Raw genomic sequence first — 20,222 nt, 5'->3', positions numbered from 1 at the left:
AATCTAAAGTCTATCTGGTGACATCACAATGATGATGAAACGTTTTCCTACTCATTATTTGACTCCTTCTGAAATGTCATCGTGTTTCCAAGCCACTATAATGCCCTTTAGACTAAGTCTTCATCAGCACCAATTAGGTAGAATTAAGTAAAACATTCAGTTAGACACCAGTGCTCAAGATAATCTCCACAACCATATTGTGACCCAACATGTGTTACAAAAGTAGCTCCATTTTTAAATATAAATGACTACCTTCACTTTGAATTGAACCCAACCCTGTCAAACAGGTAGCTATCGGACAGGTCCAGCAGGTGTTGGGCTGGACAGAAAGAGAGAGAGGGAGGGGTCTGACTGGACTGGTCCTTAAAAGGGAGAGGAGGGAGAGGTAGAACTCAACTCACAGGCAGGACAGAGAGAGAGAGAGAGACCCAGTGAAGACCTTTGAAGATCTCTGAAGAAGTGAAGCTACAACTGAAGATTTGTGAAGGTGAGATCTTAACATCTGTGCATTTAAAACTGTATCTGTCTGCATCCCAAATAGCACCCTTTTCCTTTTGTAGTGTGCTTCTTTTGACCAGGGCCCATATTACCTTTGTGGCCGTGGGCTATTCCCTATGTAGTGTACTGGGGACCCTGGTCAAAGGTAGTGCACTACATAGGGAATAAGGTAACATTTGGAAAGCATACATATTCCTTTGTACTAGGTTAATCTATTGTATGTGGTGGAAGATGATACCAGGTATTCCTTAGCCCTTCATTGGTAAAATCTAATGTGATAGTACCTCTGATAAGTGGAATGGCTGAGGGTACTTGAGGAAAGGTTAGGGGAACACTGCACTGCATTTCAGTCATTTAGCAGACGCTCTTATCCAGAGCGACTTACAGTTAGTTAGTGCATACATTTTTAATACTGGCCCCCGTGGGAATCGAACCCACAACCCTGGCATTGCAAGCGCCATGTTCTACCAACTGAGCTACAGGAGGCCCTACACTCTGAAGTATTCACTGAATTGGTCTTGACTGATTCTCTCTCTCACTCTCTTTGTCTGTTTGTGTGTCTCTCCCTCTCTCAGGAGACTATCACCATGGCCATGTTGACCATTCTTCTGCTTCTCAGCGCTGCCTTTGCTTTGGGAGACGCAAGTACGAGAATCCACCTCAAACTTTACATTAATCATTCTTTCTGTATTTTAAATGTAGCAGAGGTGTGTGTTGACTGATATAAAAATAATATTGAGTAATTATTTATGATGCAAGGTGATTTGTCAGTCTCTCCTTTAAAGTCGGTAGTCTTCTCCTTACAGATGTACGAGGACCATACTTCACGTTTATCAAGACAGCAAGGACATGGGCAGAAGCACAGGTACTGTATCATGCTTACCCTCTACTGTGAATTTAAAGGGTGAAGTTCAATTAAAATCAACTCGCTTTCTTGAATTGACGTTAACGTGAAGATGATTTGGCTTCTTTTTTTTTTACAGGCACTGCATGCCTCATGTAAATTACTGAACCTCCCCTTTAAGTTATTGTTTAATTGGGATATTCTATAAGTTTGGAATATTTATTTCATGTGTGGAGTCAGGACACCTGTATAATGGAACCCAAAGGACACGGGTCAAGACAGAGATAAACTAACACCTCTAAGAGCCTGTTGAAAAGAGCATTAGTTGCGACGGACAATATTTGATAGTGTGAGTCCAGAAAACAAATTCTCACAAAGACTGGACAACTTGACTAATACTTACATTATGAAACGCTTTTGTCCCTCTCTGCTGCTTTCTCTAGCGGCATTGTATTTCCCTTGGATTTAACCTGGCGTCTGTGCATAGCTCTGATGGGGCGCAATATCTAAAGGACCTGGTGTTTTCCGAGACTGGCGAATTCACTCCTACCTGGATTGGAGGGTTTGAAGATCCTAAAGAAATACTGGAAGAGGTACCCAATTATCATACTTGAGTCACAGCTAAGATACCTTAATAGAAAATGACTCAAGTGAAAGTCACCCAGTAAAATTCTACACATGGTAGGATTAAAAGTAACCAAAACAGGGGTTTTCCAAACCTTCATCGAGTTTTTGGCCAGAGGGAGGGAGTTTTCTTGTTCCCCACGTCTCCGCGAATCTGTGTTTGAAACTGTTGAAGATGTCATCGGGTATAACTTTTTAGCTTCCTATTTTTTTCTACAAAACGTAGAAATGCGCTGTTTTCACACATGTTGACATATGTACCATGTAGAAATTCAGAATTTGTGTTTAGTGAGTCCGCCAGCTCAGAAGCCGTAGGAATGACGGCGCATTCTCTTGATACAGTCGCTAGTGAACGTCTACACACCCCTTGCACAGTCTTCACATTTTGCTGCCTTAAATTTAAATCTAAAAAGAGATTACATTGGATTTCTTTCCTACCCATCTACATGATCAAATTTAAATAAATATTATACAACATTTTCAAAATCAATAATTTATATATATTTTTCATTGATTGCATGTCTTCACACACCTGAGTTAATACTTAATGGAAGCACATATTGTAGGATAGATCAGTATTTACTAACACACGGGGTATAGTGGGCTAGTATTGTAGGATAGATAGATCAGTATTCACTAACACAGTGGGATTTCTTTCATTCTGAGACCTCACTACTTCCCCACAGGGCAGGCTATGGTTCTGGAGTGATGGTTCCGAGTTTGATTACCAGAACTGGAATCAAGGAGAGCCCAATAACAGTGGTGGCAGAGAGCCATGTATTGTGATGAACTTTGGAGGTACAGTAAGCCCACTATCATTCACTATCCAGTCATCAAATTAAACTTTATTCACAGCCCACTTCAACAAATAAGTCTGATACACACACTACATCTGAGTTAATTTCTGTTCCGTGTTTCCTCTGAAGGTGGAGACGGCTGGAACGATCTAGCATGTGGAAACAGATTGCCCTCGGTGTGCTTGGGCGGCCGCTAGAGATCCTGGTTCGAATCCAGGCTCTGTCGTAGCCGGCCGTGACCGGGAGACCCATGAGGCGGCGCACAATTGGCCCAGCGTCGTCCAGGGTAGGGGAGGGAATGGCCGGCAGGGATGTAGCTCAGTTGATAGAGCATGGCGTTTGCAACGCCAGGGTTGTGGGTTCGATTCCCACAGGGGGCCAGTATAAAAAAATATGTAAGTCGCTCTGGATAAGAGCGTCTGCTAAATGACTAAAATGTAATGTAAAATGTGCTTAACCCGTTAAATCAGCAAAACATCACCTGAAACCCAAAATGCTACTCCATACTGTCAGCATCCTAACTGAAAACTTGTTATGGTAAAGTCAAATACTTTGTGGAGATTATTTGTTGCTGTAAAATGAGTATTAGTTATTTGTTGGTCATAAATGTTGAGTAATGATTTTGTGGTTTGTTGTCAATAAAACAGGTGTACACATTATTTTGTCTCATGAGTTGTTTTTAAACTGCCATAATTGTCCAATCCTTTAATTGTCCAATCCTTTGAGAGAATAAATGTATTTTATAACCCAAAAGGTTTTATTACTCCACAAACAACATGAATGTTAACCTCTATGGGATCGGTTTCCCTTATGCGGGACGGTTGAGCTAACGTGCGCTAATGTGATTAGCATGACTGTTATAAGTAACAGCAAACATTCCAGGACATAGACATGTCTTATATGGGCAGAAAGCTTACATTCTTGTTAATCTAACTGCACTGTCCAATTTACAGCAGCTATTACAGTGAAAAAAATACCATGCTATTGTTTGAGGAGAGTGCACAACAACAAAACTTATCACGGCAACTGGTTTGATACATTCACCTCTGAAGGTAAATAATGTACTTACATTCAGTTATCTTGCTCTGATTTGTCATCCTAAGGGTCCTTGAGATAAAATGTAGCATAGTTTTGTTTGATAAAATCAATTTTTATATTCAAATATAGGAACTGGCTTCTACAGTTTGAACCCCTGCTGTCTCTGGCTCCACACCCACCCCGCCCGGCCATCTAGATGTGTGAAAGTTAGTGTATAAGCTAATGATCCATCATGTATGACATTCCTGGGAGTGTGTAAACTTATATTTTGTATTACCATATCATTTATGTATGTTCTCTATAGGTATGTACTTGAAAATGTATCAATTGACCAATTCGGCAGACTTTATACAAAATAGTCCAGTATTGCAACGCTTCACTGGATCAATCTGAAACTTTGCACACACACTGCCGCCATCTAGTGGCCAAAATCTAAATAGCGCCTAAAGTGCAATAATATATTGATCGAACAAAATGTTTGTATTATCTTTTATCAGATCTAATGTGTTATATTCTCCTACATTAATTTCACATTCCCACAAACTTCAAAGTATTTCCTTTTAATTTGTATCAAGAATATGCATATGCTTGCTTCATGTCCTGAGCTACAGGCAGTTAGATTTGGGTATGTCATTTTAGGCGAAAATTGAAAAAAAGTGTCCGATCCTTAACAAGGAGGCGCGCTCAATAGGCTAAAGTAAATTGAATTGAACTTGCCAAAATTATATAATTACTCCTGTCTATCAGGGATTAATGAAAGTCGGGACAATCATTTTAATATTATGCATTTATTTCGGCTCCGTGCCCAGAAATGCCGATGTCCGGAGCAAGGGATCCCAATTTCAAACTCTCCCAAAAAGTTTTTAAAAGTCTTAAACTGGCAAATATTGAATTTTAACTGGAAAGGGATCTTATGTTCAGTTGAAGTCGGAAGTTTTCAGACACCTTAGCCAAATACATTTAAACTCAGTTTTTCACAATTCCTGACATTTAATCCTAGTAAAAATTCCCTGTCTTAGGTCAGTTAGGATCACCACTTTATTTTAAGAATGTGAAATGTCAGAATAATAGTAGAGAGAATGATTTATTTCAGCTTTTATTTATTTCATCACATTCCCAGTGGGTCAGAAGTTTACATACACTCAATTTGTATTTGGTAGCATTGTCTTTAAATTGTTTAACTTGGGTCAAATGTTTCGGGTAGCCTTCCACAAGCTTCCCACAATAAGTTGGGTGAATTTTGGCCCATTCCTCCTGACAGAGCTGGTGTAACTGAGTCAGGTTTGTAGGCCTCATTGCTCGCACACTCTTTTTCAGTTCTGCCCAAACATTTTCTATAGGATTGAGGTCAGGGCTTTGTGATGGCCACTCCAGTACCTTGACTTTGTTGTCCTTAAGACATTTTGCCACAACTTTGGAAGTATGCTTGGGGTCATTGTCCATTTGGAAAAGCCATTTGCGACAAGCTTTAACTTCCTGACTGATGTCTTGAGATGTTGCTTCAATATATCCACATAATTTTCCTTCCTCATGATGCCATCTATTTTGTGAAGTGCACCAGTCCCTCCTGCTGCAAAGCACCCCCACAGCATGATGCTGCCACCCCCATGCTTCACGGTTGGGATGGTGTTCTTCGGCTTGCAAGCAACCCCCTTTTTCCTCCAAACATAACGATGGTCATTATGGCCAAACAGTTCTATTTTTGTTTCATCAGACCAGAGGACATTTCTCAAAAAAGTACGATCTATTTCCACATGTGCAGTTGCAAACCATAGTCTGGCTTTTTTATGGCAGTTTTGGAGCAGTGGCGTCTTCCTTGCTGAGGGGCCTTTCGGGTTATGTCGATATAGGACTTGTTTTACTGTGGATATAGATACTTTTGTATCTGTTTCCTCCAGCATCTTCACAAGGTCCTTTGCGGTTGTTCTGGGATTGATTTGCACTTTTTGCACCAAAGTACGTTAATCTCTAGGAGACAGAACGCGTCTCCTTCCTGAGCGGTATGACGGTTGCGTGGTCCCATGGTGTTTATACTTGCGTACTATTGTTTGTACAGATGAACGTGGTACCTTCAGGCGTTTGGAAATTGATCCCAAGGATGAACCAGACTTATGGAGGTCTACAATTCTTTTCTGAGGTCTTGGCTGATTTCTTCTGATTTTCCCATGATGTCAAGCAAAGAGGCACTGAGTTTGAAGGTTGCCCTTGAAATACATCCACAGGTACAACTCCAATTGACTCAAATGATGTCAATTAGCCTATCAGAAGCTTCCAAAGCCATGACATCATTTTCTGGAATTTTCCAAGCTGTTTAAAGGCACAGTCAACTTAGTGTATGTAAACTTCTGACCCACTGGAATTGTGATACAGTGAATTATAAGTGAAATAATCTGTCTGTAAACAATTGTTGGAAAAATGACTTGTGTCATGCACAAAGTAGATGTCCTAACCGACTTGCCAAAACTATAGTTTGTTAAAAGGAATTATCTAAGTGAGTCTCAGAAATGGCCAATATATTAATGTTTTCTGACGGTAGCAAGTCATTGGTTTTATGAACCTTGTTTCTAAGGCTACATATATTAATATGGGCTATTTTCAGCCCTTTCCTGGGTAGCTCCTCAGAGATTAGACCTAATATGGAAAAGAAAAAAAGAAAGCATTAAGGTTTATCATCTACATCACCACCACACACTATAGTATTCACACTAACACAGACATCTTCAGTTTCCATAGGATGGACTTGTGGTTCTGAAAGGTAAGGACAAATATACAATGTTGTAAGCTCAGCAATAACAATATCTACACAGGAATACATGGAATAGCATCTATACAGGGATATTCACATAACAGCATGCACATTTACATCAGTATACATATAAACATCTAGCTGGAAAGAGAGAGAACTAATTCAGACAGGCGAGATGTATGTCCCTCTCTCTCCGGACTGGAGATCTCATCTGATCTGTGTCTGGTGCCACAGAGTCATAAATCCTACTGCGCATGCGGGAGCGCCGAGGACAATCTATGAAACATCTAGAATTTCTCGCCATGGCTTAACAGTTTGCGTGAACTATGAAAACGCAGCGGTAAAGTGTGTATACAGGCTATAGGAATGAACCATCTCTAAACAATAACATCTACTGGTAAAGTGTGTATACAGGCTATAGGAATGAACCATCTCTAAACAATAACATCTACTGGTAAAGTGTGTATACAGGCTATAGGAATGAACCATCTCTAAACAATAACATCTACTGGTAAAGTGTGTGTACAGGCTATAGGAATGAACCATCTCTAAACAATAACATATCCTGGTGAAGTGTGTATACAGGCTATAGGAATGAACCATCTCTAACCAATAACATCTACTGCATAACTCATGTATTCAGTGCAATACAGGCACTTATAAACGACATACACATGGAGTATCTGAAATATACAAACTGCAGCAGTACTCTACAGCTACAGATGTAATAAGGTATTTAGGCCAAAGGCAATTGCTTGGAGTCAATCACCATAATGCAGTATGAAACCTAACAAACCCCCACAACTCACTAAAATGAACACTGATAACTTGGTCGGCAGCCAAACTTGCGCCTTAGTCGGGATTGGTGGCGGATCGCAGCCACCTTAGCTGCAGACACCGCCACCTAGGATTTTAGACTAATGGAGTTGACCAAATAGCCTGACATTAGGGGAATCAGTTTCAGAAAGATTCTTTAAAGTCAGAAACTAAAGAGTTTTCAGTCAAAATGTCCCAGTTATACTTTTTGGGAGCGTATGGAATTGGGATACCTTGCTCCAGACCGCGGCGACATTCAAATTAATAATATTTAAAAGAATTCCAAAAGCAAATATTTTCCCTACATGTAATATAAAATGAAAAGCTTATCTATGGAGCGTGCCTCCTTGTTAACATTCATGTTTAATAACCCATGAGACAAAGTAACGTGTACACCAGTTTTATTGACAAGCCACAAAATCATTACTCAACATTTATGACCAACAAATAATCTCCAAAGTATTAGATTTAATCATAAAAAGTTCAGTTAGGATGCTGACAATAGTGTAACATTTTTGGTTTCATCTGATGTGTTGCTGATTTAACTGGTTCTCCGGGAGCACACAGAGGGCAATACGTTTCCACATTCTAGATCGTTCCAGCCGTGTTCACCTTCAGAGGAAACACGGGACAGAAATTAACACCGATGTAAACACAACAGAATAGTGTGAGATTTGTTAAATGGACTATGAATAAAGTTGAACGTGATAGTGGGCTTACTGTACCTCCAAAGTTCATCACAATACATGGCTCTCTGCCACCATTGTTATTGGGCTCTCCTTGATTCCAGTTCTGGTAATCAAAGTTAGCTCCATCACTCCAGAACCATAGCCTGTCCTGTGGGGAAGTAGTGAGGTCTCAGAATGAAAGAAATCCCACTGTGTTAATGATACTGATCCATCTACGCTCTTAGAAAATGGGTTTCCAAAAGGGGCTCCGTGGCTGTCCCCATAGCAGAACCCTTTATGGATCCAGGTAGAACCCTTTTGGAAAGGGTTCTTGAAACACTTTCCCTCTGTGGAAAAGTGTTATTCAAAAGGGTTCTCCTATGGGGACAGCCGAAGAACCGTTTTTGGTTCTAGACACTATACCCAGTGTGTTAGTGAATACTGATCTTTCTTACAATACTACCCCACTATAACCCAGCATGTGTTAATGGACACTGCAGTGGCAACAATCAATAACTCCCAAACAAACGTACTGCAGTAGAGCACTTTTTACCAGAAAATGTGGATTGACCTAACAGTTGTGCAATGTTGGTCAAAGCTAATTCAGAACGTGTCACAGCTGTATGGACGCCAAAGCTGCTGCCATCATGCTGGCAGAGTCACTAAACACAAATACTGCATTTATAGATGGTACATGGAGTGTGCCCCTGGCAGTCCAGGAACTCTTATTTAAATGATCTTTTGCTACTTCAGTAAATTTAAAATTCAACGTAGTTCTCATTATCTGCTGCTCAACATGTGAAAACGCATCTACGTTTTTTAGAAAAATATATAAAGCTCAAAATGTTACCCGATGACATCAAAAGTTCAAACAATGATTTGCGGAGACATCAGGCGCAAGAAAATACTCTGGCTAGAAACTGTTGGTCACTTTTAATCCTACCCTGTGATGTTTTTTAACGACACTTCTTAACCATAGATCCCATAGTTCTCACATTACTCGTTTCAGGAAACTAGGCGTATGTCGTTGGTCATTACTTCACAGGAGAGCAATTTGAAAGTAAACTATTTTTAAATCAAAGTGGATTTTGGCAGAAATACCTTCTGGAACCCGAACTTAGATGTGCCTTAATAACAAACTTTAAGGCCATTTGTAAATGCAAATTAAAAGAGCCTAGTTGGTTTAGCCACAGAAAAAGACAGCAACATGCCTGCTAGCCATAATTGGCTGAGATAAGGAGTGAGCTAGAGATGCCGAGAGGAGTTCAGATTGGTCTGCCATATAGCACGCTTCGGTCTATTTGAGCTGGTCAGTATGTGTAGGTAATCCTGTCTAATGAGACTATTTATATCACGTATTTCAACTACATAAGTGTTGCTCTCCACATTCTGGAGGACAAAGTTTTAAAATCAGTGGAATTAGAGTATGATAGCTAAGGAGATGAGAAAACACCCATCTCCAGATTACATCTTCAAACTAAGGGCAACCATGGCATCCGTGACAGGTGAAGCGTCAAGCAATGTATACGGTTAAGATATGTAGCTAGCTACATTTTCAGATATGACACGTTACTAATTTTGACAAAGTCGTTTTCATTTTAAGTTGACGTGTACTGTTAGCTACCTAGCTAGCAGTGAACCTGGTTGGTTAGCTACCTGCAGATTCATGCATGGTAGTAACATCATGAGTTGGGATTATGGTTCAATGTTTAAATTAGCTACATGTTTTAAGAGACTCCACTACGCATGTAACCATTTCAATAGACTGTCACTGCGACAGCTGAATAACATACAAAGGCGCAACACCCGTTGAATATGGCCGGTAAAAGTAAATATCTGCAAAAAAAGTGTAAATTGTTGGCAGCACCATAGTTGCATTCACCAAGGTTCTGAATAACATGAAAACAGCAGAATGTTACTGGGTGACAGTCACTTGAGTCATTTTCTATTAAGGCATTAAATCGCTCTGACTTAAGTATGATAACTGGGTACCTTTCCCACCAGTCCCGGAATAGTATCAAATCCTCCAAGCCAGGTAGCAGTGAAACTTCCAGTCTTGGAAGACACCACCATCTGTAGAAATTGATTCTCCTCAGAGCTATGTACAGACACCAGGTTTGCGCCAAGGGACATACAATGCCGCTAGAGAAAGCAGTAGAAAGGGACAAACGCATTTCATAATGATTAAAAGGGAAGTTCAGTATTTTACATGAGGCATGTGTTGCCAGTATAGAAAATATAACTTCTAAGGTAATGTCAAAGAAAATAGTTGATTTCAAGTAAACTTTATTTTCCTTATTTCACAGTAGATGGTAAGCATGATACCTCTGCTTCAGGCCAGTTCCTTGCAGTCTTGACAAACATGAAGCAGCGTGATCCATAGTCAGTCCAACCGGAGGGACACAAGCGGATTCCTGATGAAACTGTAAAGATTAGTTGCAGCCGGCTTTAAAGGCTAGTCGAGACGGCTCTACAAATCACAACTACAATATTATTAGTATGTCAATCAGTCACCTCTGCTACAACAAATACAGAATGAATCATGTAAAGTGGGCTCTTACTTGCGTCTCCCAGAGCAAAGGCAGCACTGAGAAGCAGAATGGTCAACATGGCCATGGTGAGTCTCCTGAGAGAGAAGCCATGAAGACAAATTCAGTGAGTCCTTCAGAGTGTAGGGGAGTGCAGTGTTCCCCTAACCTCACCAAGTACCCCAGCCATTCCACTTATCAGATGTATTCCAGTACTACCTAATCAGAGCAGATTCAACTAATGAAGGGCTAAGGAATACCAGGTATCTTCCTCCACATACAGTAGATCACCACAGGAATATGTCTGCTTTCCAAAATGGCACCCTATTCCCTATGCAGTGAGGAGAATTTCTGGGGGGTTGGGGGGGTATTTCTCTCCACTCATACAGAAGTAATTAAGGCCTAGTTCACAAATTGAGGAATTCCCTGCAGCTATGTTATTGTCACTACGACGCATCTGTCAGAATGCAGGAACTATGGTTGAAGACAAACTTCAATACTGTTTTGTTTTATAATTATCCAACTAAAAATAAAGGCACAGTACAAACGGCCGGCAGGTAAGGCCTTGATAGCTGTTGTGTTCCTGGAGGGAATACACCACATTAACATACATGATTGACCAGTGCCATAACTAATAACAGCAGTATCTCAAGTTGGCTACGCCAGCCCAACATTATACCTTTTTATTAACTAATGAAGCAAGGTTTAAGGGCATTTCATAGCAACAGTTTGCGAGATGACGAATGGTTCAATGAGGTACCTGCTAGCAGCATATGTCCCACCTCTGAAGCTACATCCATAGTCCGCTACATGGTTCTGATAGCGACGCAAACTGTGATCTAACCAGTGATCAATAAATCATTAAATCTAGTTCAGCCACAACCTCTGGCTTCATACATGTTTCCTCCACTTCCAGTCTGGGGCAGTACGGTGCCCATTTTGCGAGGCAGATTATCTAGACAGACAGACGTGCACACAAACTGATCACAACATGACATCCATTTTAGACTGATTTGGGGGAGGGGGTGAAATGTAAATTCCAGATTTCATAGTTTCTTGTTCACTGCTCCGCGGTGCAAATGGCTGCTAGCCGGTACCATCATTGGACCATGCCTCATCTCACAAGCTGTCTCAATTCCCTTACACTTAAATTATTCAAAAAGGTGTAAATACTGGGCTAGCTACACCATATAACAATACACAAGCTAGGATAAACAGGATATTATGCTGCACTGCAGGAAATGTTCTAAGACAGTGTAGACCTCAACCTAAATATTTACAAAAGTTAGAATCACACAATAGAAGGCACTTACTTTAGCCAGGACACACAATAAAGGAACTGGGCTACCACAAATGCTGAACAACCACAGATAAAACAAGCTGCTTATATACCAGAAGAATGGGAGAGGAATTGGTGATTGGCAGAGTTTATTTATTTATTTATTTTTTATTTCACCTTTATTTAACCAGGTAAACCAGTTGAGAACAAGTTCTCATTTACAACTGCGACCTGGCCTAGATAAATCAAAGCAGTGCGATAAAAACAACAACACAGAGTTACATATGGGGTAAAACAAAACAAAGTCAAAAATACAACAGAAATACATATAATATACAGTGTGTGCAAATTTAGCAAGTTATGGAGGTAAGGCAATAAAATAGGCTTTAGTGCAAAATAATTACAATTAGTATTAACACTGGACTGATAGATGTGCAAGAGATGATGTGCAAATAGAGATACTGGGGTACAAATGAGCAAAATAAATAACAATATAGGGATGAGGTAGTTGGGCGGGCTAATTTCAGATGGGCTGTGTACAGGTGTGAGTTCAGGTGTGGTGAGTTAGCAGGAGAGGGGCGTGTCCGAGGGTAATTGGGAGTTTGTGGAATTGGCACGATCCTTCAAAACAAGTTCCCTACATTTGTCCAGGGCCACATTTTCACTATGGGCTCTGGTCAAAAGTAGAGCACTACATAGGGAATAGAGTGATATTTGGGATGCAGACACATACAGTATTAGATGAACAGATGTTGAAATCTCACTTTCTGAAATCCTACCTTCTACCTCTCCCTCCTCTCCTTTTAAAGGCCCGTCCAGTCAGACCCCTCCCTCTGGATCCCCGAAGGGTTGGAGGTCTGAAATGGCGGCGAGTAGTGAGGACAAAATGGAGGAAGTGGATAAAATGTTGGTGAAGCAACAGCTGTGATGGAATGAGAACAATATGGCTGTCAGTTCTGATGGTATGGAGCGGGAGGATGAGGGTCAAGGACCTGAATGGTCGGTAGTGGAAAGACACAGGAAGAAGAGAGATCTTGATACAGAAAGACACAGGAAGAAGAGAGATCATGATACAGAAAGACACAGGAAGAAGAGAGATCATGATACAGAAAGACACAGGAAGAAGAGAGATCATGATACAGGAAGACACAGGAAGAAGAGAGATCATGATACAGGAAGACACAGGAAGAAGAGAGATCATGATACAGAAAGACACAGGAAGAAGAGAGATCATGATACAGAAAGACACAGGAAGAAGAGAGATCGTGGAGCGTCTCGTATAGAAAGCACAAAGAGGGTCAAGGTAGGAAGCAAGAGTAGTGAAGTGTTGGAGTGGAAAGCGGTGATGGTGTTGGATGAGACCACAGAGCCTAACTCACACCCTATCTGACCCACTAATGCCGTAGAGAAAGAGGTAGGTGCAGTGAAATTAGCTGGGTTCATTGGAAATGGTAGATTGTTAATATTGTGTGGTAGCCAGGCTCAGCAAGAGAATATTCTGAAAATGGAAAAGCTTAATGGGAAGAAGATTAAAAGCCATGTCCCTGGTGCTTCTGCTAGATTGAGGGGAGTCATCCCTGGGGTCCCAATATCTATGTCCACAGATAATATTAAAGAAAATGTGAAGGGAGGCAGAGTGATTGAGGCTAACAGGTTGATCAGTAGGAAAGAGGGTCAAAGAAGTGAAAGCCTATCTGTGATTGTGATGTTTGAGAAAGTCTTGGCCAGGAAAGGTACAGATAGGTGGTCCTCTGTAGCTCAGCTGGTAGAGCACGGCGCTTGTAACGCCAAGGTAGTGGGTTCGATCCCGGGACCACCCATACACAAAAATGTATGCACGCATGACTGTAAGTCGCTTTGGATAAAAGCATCTGCTAAATGGCATATTATTATTTTTATTTTACAGGATTCTTTAGTTTCAATGTTAGAGAATTTGATCCATATAAACTGCAGTGTTTTAAATGCCAAAGAATGGGACATGTAGTTGCTCATTGTAAAGGAAAGACAAGATGTGCCAAGTGACTTGAAAAAGTAGCTAGCTACATAACTTAACCGTATACATTGATTGACACTTCACCCTATCATGGATGCCATGGTTGCCCTTAGTTTAAAGATGTAATCTGGAGCCAGGTGTTTTCTCATCTCCTTAGCTATCATACTCTAATTCCACTGATTTTTTAACTTTGTCCTCCAGAAAGTGGAGAGCAACACTTATGTAGTTGAACTACGCGATATAAAAAAGTCTCATTAGACAGGATTACCTACACATACTGACCAGCTCAAATAGACAGAAGCGTGCTATATGGCAGACCAATCCGATCTCCTCTCGGCATCTCCAGCTCACTCCTTATCTCAGCCAATTATGGCTGGCAGGAATGTTGCTGTCTTTTTCTTTGGCTAAACCAACTAGGGTCTTTTATTTGCATTTACAGATGGCATTCACGTTTGTTATTAAGGCACATCTAAGTTTTTGTTCCAGAAGGTATTTCTGCCCAAAACCACTTTGATTTAAAAAAATAGTTTACGTTCAAATAACTCTCCTGTGAAGTAGTGACCAGCGATATGTGCCTAGTTTCCTGAAACGAGTCATGTGAGATCTATATTTAAGGGTCCAAAAAATAGCTTATTTGTGACATCACAGGGTAGGATTAAAAGTGACAAACAGTTTCTAGCCGGAGTATTTTTCTTGCTTCATGTCTTCGCATCTGTTTGCAAATCATGGTTTGAACTTTTTATATCTTTGGGTAACGTTTGAGCTTTATATATATTTTTGTAAAAAACTTAGATGCGTTTTCACATGTTGAGCTGGAGATAATGAGAACTATGAAAAGGTGAATTTTAAATTTACTGAAGTAGCAAAATATCATTTAAATAAAGTGTTCCTGGACAACCAGGGGCACACTCCATGTACCATCTATAAATGCAGTATTTGTGTTTAGTGATGGCAGCAGTTTTGGCGTCCATTCGGCTGTGACACGTTTTGAATTAGATTTGACCAACATTGCATAACTGTTAAAAAGTGCTCTACTGCAGTAAGTTTGGTTGGGAGTTATTGATTGATGCCACTGCAGTGACCATTAACACATGCTGGGTTATAGTGGGGTAGTATTGTAGGAAAAATCAGTATTCACTAACACACTGGGTCTAGTGTCTAGAACCAAAAACGGTTCTTCGGCTGTCCCCATAGGAGAAACCTTTTGAATAACACTTTTCCACCGAGGGAAAGCCTCTAAGCCGTGTTCTACCTGGATCCATAAAGGGTTCTGCTATGGGGACAGCCACGGAGCCCTTTTGGAAACCCATTTTCTAAGGGCGTAGATGGATCTGTATCCACTAACATAGTGGGAATTCTTTCATTCTGAGACCTCACTACTTCCCCACAGGACAGGCTATGGATCTGGAGTGATGGGTCCAAGTTTGATTACCAAAACTGGAATCAAGAAGAGCCCAATAACAATGGTGGCAGAGAGCAATATATTGTGATGAACTTTGGAGGTACAGTAAGCCCACTATCACGTTCAACTTTATTCATAGTCCATTTAACAAATCTCACACTATATTCTGTTTACATCGGTGTTAATTTCTGTCCCGTGTTTCCTCTGAAGGTGAACAAGGCTGGAACGATCTAGAATGTGGAAACGTATTGCCCTCTGTGTGTGTCGTAGAAACATTTGACTAAGAGATAATCTACTCAAATAAATATCTCTCAAGACACAGGAGCCTGTGAATTCAAGAATTAGACTTTATTGCATAATAAAGCCTGAATTTTTTCTCCATGGAGGAACTGTCTCCCTCTGGCTAAGAGATCTCTTATATAGACACATATGGAAAAAACATGCATACAGTCCTAACTTTTTTTTAGTTCTGCACTCTGCACCACCCCTCTTTTTCAACGTCCAGCTGTTACACATTATCCACTCCAAAATGTCATAAATGCTTTTTTCCATATGAAGCCTCTCATTCTATCATTCTATTGGCTGCGTGGCTTAGGCCCCTTCTTAAAACACGAATGTACTGCACACTGTTTAAGAGCCTCTGTGAAATAACACATGCATTCATTTAAAACATAGCATATACTTAATGTCTATATTTCTTATTTAAGCATGTTTCTGAATTATACAATATCAAACATGTTTATTACATTTTACCTTTGGCATCTCCCTACATGTGCCATAATGATACATAAAATAATCCTATATATTCCCCCCTATGGGACATTCCAATATTGTCCCAAATAATACAAAGATTAATTTTTAAATATATGTAAGCATGTGCATTTACTTATTCTTAGCCTTGCCATATTTAGTTTCACTTCACACGCATATATTTAAACCAATATATCTTCCTCATTACTTGACCCATCCTGATGAGGACCCATAGCCCAGTCAGGTATTGGATACAAGTCTGGAAGGTTTTCCTCTACATTAACCTCCACATTTTCCTGTTGGGCTTTGTAACCATGGCAGGCCCATCCACCCCCAGGGACAACTCCATACAGACATTCAGGATTCCCAAATAGACAGTCCATTGGTCCTCCTTTAACATTACAAGATTTCCCATATTTATTAACATACTGTCCTGGAGCTCCTGAACTGGGTGTATTTCTTTGGTTGAAATAGTAACAATTGTCTGTACAGTCATTTGTTTTACTGTGGTTTGAATCAAAAGTGATTTTAACAGAGGTAATATACAACAAAACACTACTCCCATTACTACAAGTGATATTCCTATCATTATTGCCATTTTTGTAAACATTGCACCCCATTTTCCCAAAGTTAATTCCATCCAGTCCCAAACATGAACATCATACCCAGCATTATCCTTAACCTCTTTTCGTAGTCCCTTGAGTTTAGTCATTGCTTCAGTGAAAGAACCATCCGGGGCAGTATTATTGGGGATAAAAGTACAACATTCATCTCCAAACATAACACAAACTCCACCTTTCTCCGCTAATAGCCAGTTTAGAGCCTGCCTATTCTGCCATGCCATTCTACTGGTAGCCTGTACTTGCTCTCCTAATTTTTTAAAAATTTTATTTCACATTTATTTAACCAGGTAAGCCAGTTGAGAACAGGTTCTCATTTACAACTGCGACCTGGCAAAGATAAAGCAAAGTAGTGCAATAGAAAAACAACACAGAATTACATATGGGGTAAAAAACATAAAGTCAGAAATACAACAGAAAATATATATACAGTGTGTGCAAATGTAGCAAGTTATGGAGGTAAGGCAATAAATAGGCTATAGTGCAGAATAATTACAATAGTATTAACACTGGAATGCTAGATGTGCAAGAGATGATGTGCAAATAGAGATACTGGGGTGCAAAAGAGCAAAATAAATAACAATATAGGGATGAGGTAGTTGGGTGGGCTAATTTCAGATGGGCTGTGTACAGGTGCAGTGATCGGTAAGGTGCTCTGACAACTGATGCTTAAAGTTATTGAGGGAGATAAGAGTCTCCAGCTTCAGAGATTTTTGCAATTCGTTCCAGTCATTGGGAGCAGAGAACTGGAAGGAATGGCGGCCAAAGGAGGTGTTGGCTTTGGGAATGACCAGTGAGATATACCTGCTGGAGCGCAGACTACGGGTGGGTGCTGCTATGGTGACCAATGAGCTAAGATAAGGCGGGGATTTGCCTAGCAGTGATTTATAGATGGCCTGGAGCCAGTGGGTTTGACGACGAACATGTAGTGAGGACCAGCCAACAAGAGCGTACAGGTCACAGTGGTGGGTGTAGTGTATGGGGCTTTGGAGACAAAACGGATGGCACTGTGATAGACTACATCCAATTTGCTGAGTAGAGTGTTGAGGCTATTTTGTAAATGACATCGTCGAAGTCAAGGATCGGTAGGATAGTCAGTTTTACGAGGGCATGTTTGGCAGCATGAGTGAAGGAGGCTTTGTTGCGAAATAGGAAGCCGATTCTAGATTTAACTTTGGATTGGAGATTCTTTATGTGAGTCTGGAAGTTGAGTTTACAGTCTAACCAGACACCTAGATATTTGTAGTTGTCCACATACTCTAGGTCAGACCCGTCAGAGTGGTGATTCTAGTCGGGTGGGCGGGTGCTAGCAGCGTTCGATTGAAAAGCATGCATTTAGTTTTACTAGTGTTTAAGAGCAGTTGAAGGCTACTGAAGGATTGTTGTATGGCATTGAAGCTCGTTTTGGAGGTTTGTTAACACAGTGTCCAATGAAGGGCCAGATGTATACAAAATGGTGTCGTCTGCGTAGAGGTGGATCTGAGAGTCACCAGCAGCAAGAGCGACATCATTGATATACACGGAGAAAAGTGTCGGCCTCAAGAATTGAACCCTGCTTGGCACCCCATAGAGACTGCCATAGGTCCAGACAACAGGCCCTCCGATTTGACACACTGAACTCTATCTGAGAAGTAGTTGGTGAACCAGGCGAGGCAGTCATTTGAGAAACCAAGGCTATTTAGTCTGCCAATAAGAATGCGGTGGTTGACAGAGTCGAAAGCCTTGGCCAGGTCGATGAAGACGGCTGCACAGTACTGTCTATTATCAATCGCGGGTTTATAATATCGTTGGACCTTGAGCGTGGCTGAAGTGCACCCGTGACCAGCTCGGAAACCGGATTGCATAGCGGAGAAGGTACGGTGGTATTCGAAATGGTCGATGATCTGTTTGTTAACTAGGCTTTCAATACTTTCGAAAGGCAGGGCAGGATGGATATAGGTCTGTAGCAGTTTGGATCTAGAGTGTCACCCCCCTTTGAAGAGGGGGATGACCGCGGCAGCTTTCCAATCTCTGGGGATCTCAGACGTTATGAAAGAGAGGTTGAACAGACTAGTAATAGGGGTTGCGACAATTTCGGCGGCTAGTTTTAGAAAGAAAGGGTCCAGATTGTCTAGCCCCAGCTGATTTGTAGGGGTCCAGATTTTGCAGCGCTTTCAAAACATCAGCTGTCTGAATTTGTGTGAAGGAGAAGTGGGGGCATGGGCAAGTTGCAGCAGAGGGTGCAGAGTTGGTGGCCGGGTTAGTGGTAGCCAGATGGAAAGCATGGCCAGCTGTAGCAAAATGCTTGTTGAAATTCTCGATTATTGTAGATTTATCGGTGGTGATAGTGTTTCCTAGCCTCAGTGCAGTGGGCAGCTGGGAGGAAGTGCTCTTATTCTCCATGGACTTTACAGTGTCCCAAAACTTTTTGGAGTTACTGCTACAGGATGCAAATTTCTGTTTGAAAAAGTTAGCCTTTGCTTTCCTGACTGCTTGTGTATATTAAATTTCTAAAGCTGATAATGCAGAGTCTGTGTAATTAATAAACCTTTGTTGATTATAATAAATATAATTGATCCATTCAAGGTTTTTGTTGGTTGTAATCCAGACAAATATTGATTCAAATCCTGCTTTAATTTCATCTCTTGCCTTAAATTCATTTGGAATTCCTCTGGGTTGACCTATTGCATCTAAATATACACTGGGGTCATGTTCATATGATCTTTTTACCCTTTTATTATTATTCTGTGCATCCCTATTTGTTGTTTTGTCTACCTCCCACTCTGATATAACCACCTCCTGAAGCATTTGTACTCTAGCACATACTCCCTTTGTCACGGGCGCCAATGAAGTACGACCAAAGCGCAGCGTTGGGAGTGAACATGATGATTTTAATGTAGAAACACACGACCAAACAAAACACGATCCGTGACGTCCTCAGTTACACCGACTGAACATAGAACAAAACCCGACTGAACATAGAACAAAACCCCACTGAACATAGAACAAGTTTAGAATACTGGCTCCCAATCAGAGATAACGAGCCGACAGCTGACACTCGTTACCACTGATTGGAAGTCACTCAACCAAACACAGAAACAACCAATAACCACCCAACCAACCCAAACACAACAATACTTAACACACTCTGGCTAAAATACCAAGTCCCGAACCAGAGCGTGACAGTACTCCACCTAAAGGCGCGGACTGCGACCGCGCCTCAAAACCCCAAACAAGGGAGGGCTGGGTGGGTGTTGCTCCTCGGAGGCGGCTCCGCCTCGGGCTTGACCACCACCCTACATAACTCCCCGTGATGGCCCCGGTCCAATCCAACCCAGCTGGCTGGATCCACACTGATGACGCGCACCCCCTAGCTTGGCGCGTGAGACAGGGATGGACCGGACCTGGCCGACGATACGCACCCTCGGCTTGGTACGTGAGCCGGAACGACCTCCTCAGGTTGACGACTCGCCTCCCTGGCTTGGTGCAGTAGCAGGAATAGTCCGGTTGGCCACGACGCACACCGTAGTCTTGGTGCGTAGAGCAGAGACAGGCCGGGCTGGGCTGGCGACGCACCCCGTAGGCCTGGCGCGGGGCAGGAACAGGCCGGGCTGGGCTGGCGAAACGCACCACAGACTCG

At 41.4% G+C, this 20,222-nt stretch overlaps 1 protein-coding gene across 1 annotated transcript in view; it reads left to right on the top strand.

Annotated features, from left to right (window-relative positions):
• The first annotated feature begins 381 nt into the window (after nt 1–381).
• LOC121562021 (ladderlectin-like) overlaps nt 382–20,222 on the top strand; it is a 47,427-nt gene continuing 27,586 nt past the window's right edge. The window contains exons 1-4 of the mRNA XM_045219133.1: nt 382–487; nt 1,074–1,143; nt 1,305–1,363; nt 1,786–1,935. Of these exons, the coding sequence (XP_045075068.1) occupies nt 1,086–1,143; nt 1,305–1,363; nt 1,786–1,935 (267 nt within the window). The 5' untranslated portion in view covers nt 382–487; nt 1,074–1,085. The remainder of the gene's footprint in view (nt 488–1,073; nt 1,144–1,304; nt 1,364–1,785; nt 1,936–20,222) is intronic.

Source organism: Coregonus clupeaformis, unplaced genomic scaffold (genome assembly GCF_020615455.1).
Source record: "Coregonus clupeaformis isolate EN_2021a unplaced genomic scaffold, ASM2061545v1 scaf2080, whole genome shotgun sequence".
NCBI lineage: Eukaryota > Metazoa > Chordata > Actinopteri > Salmoniformes > Salmonidae > Coregonus > Coregonus clupeaformis.
This window is presented reverse-complemented; position numbering and strand designations above follow the sequence as displayed.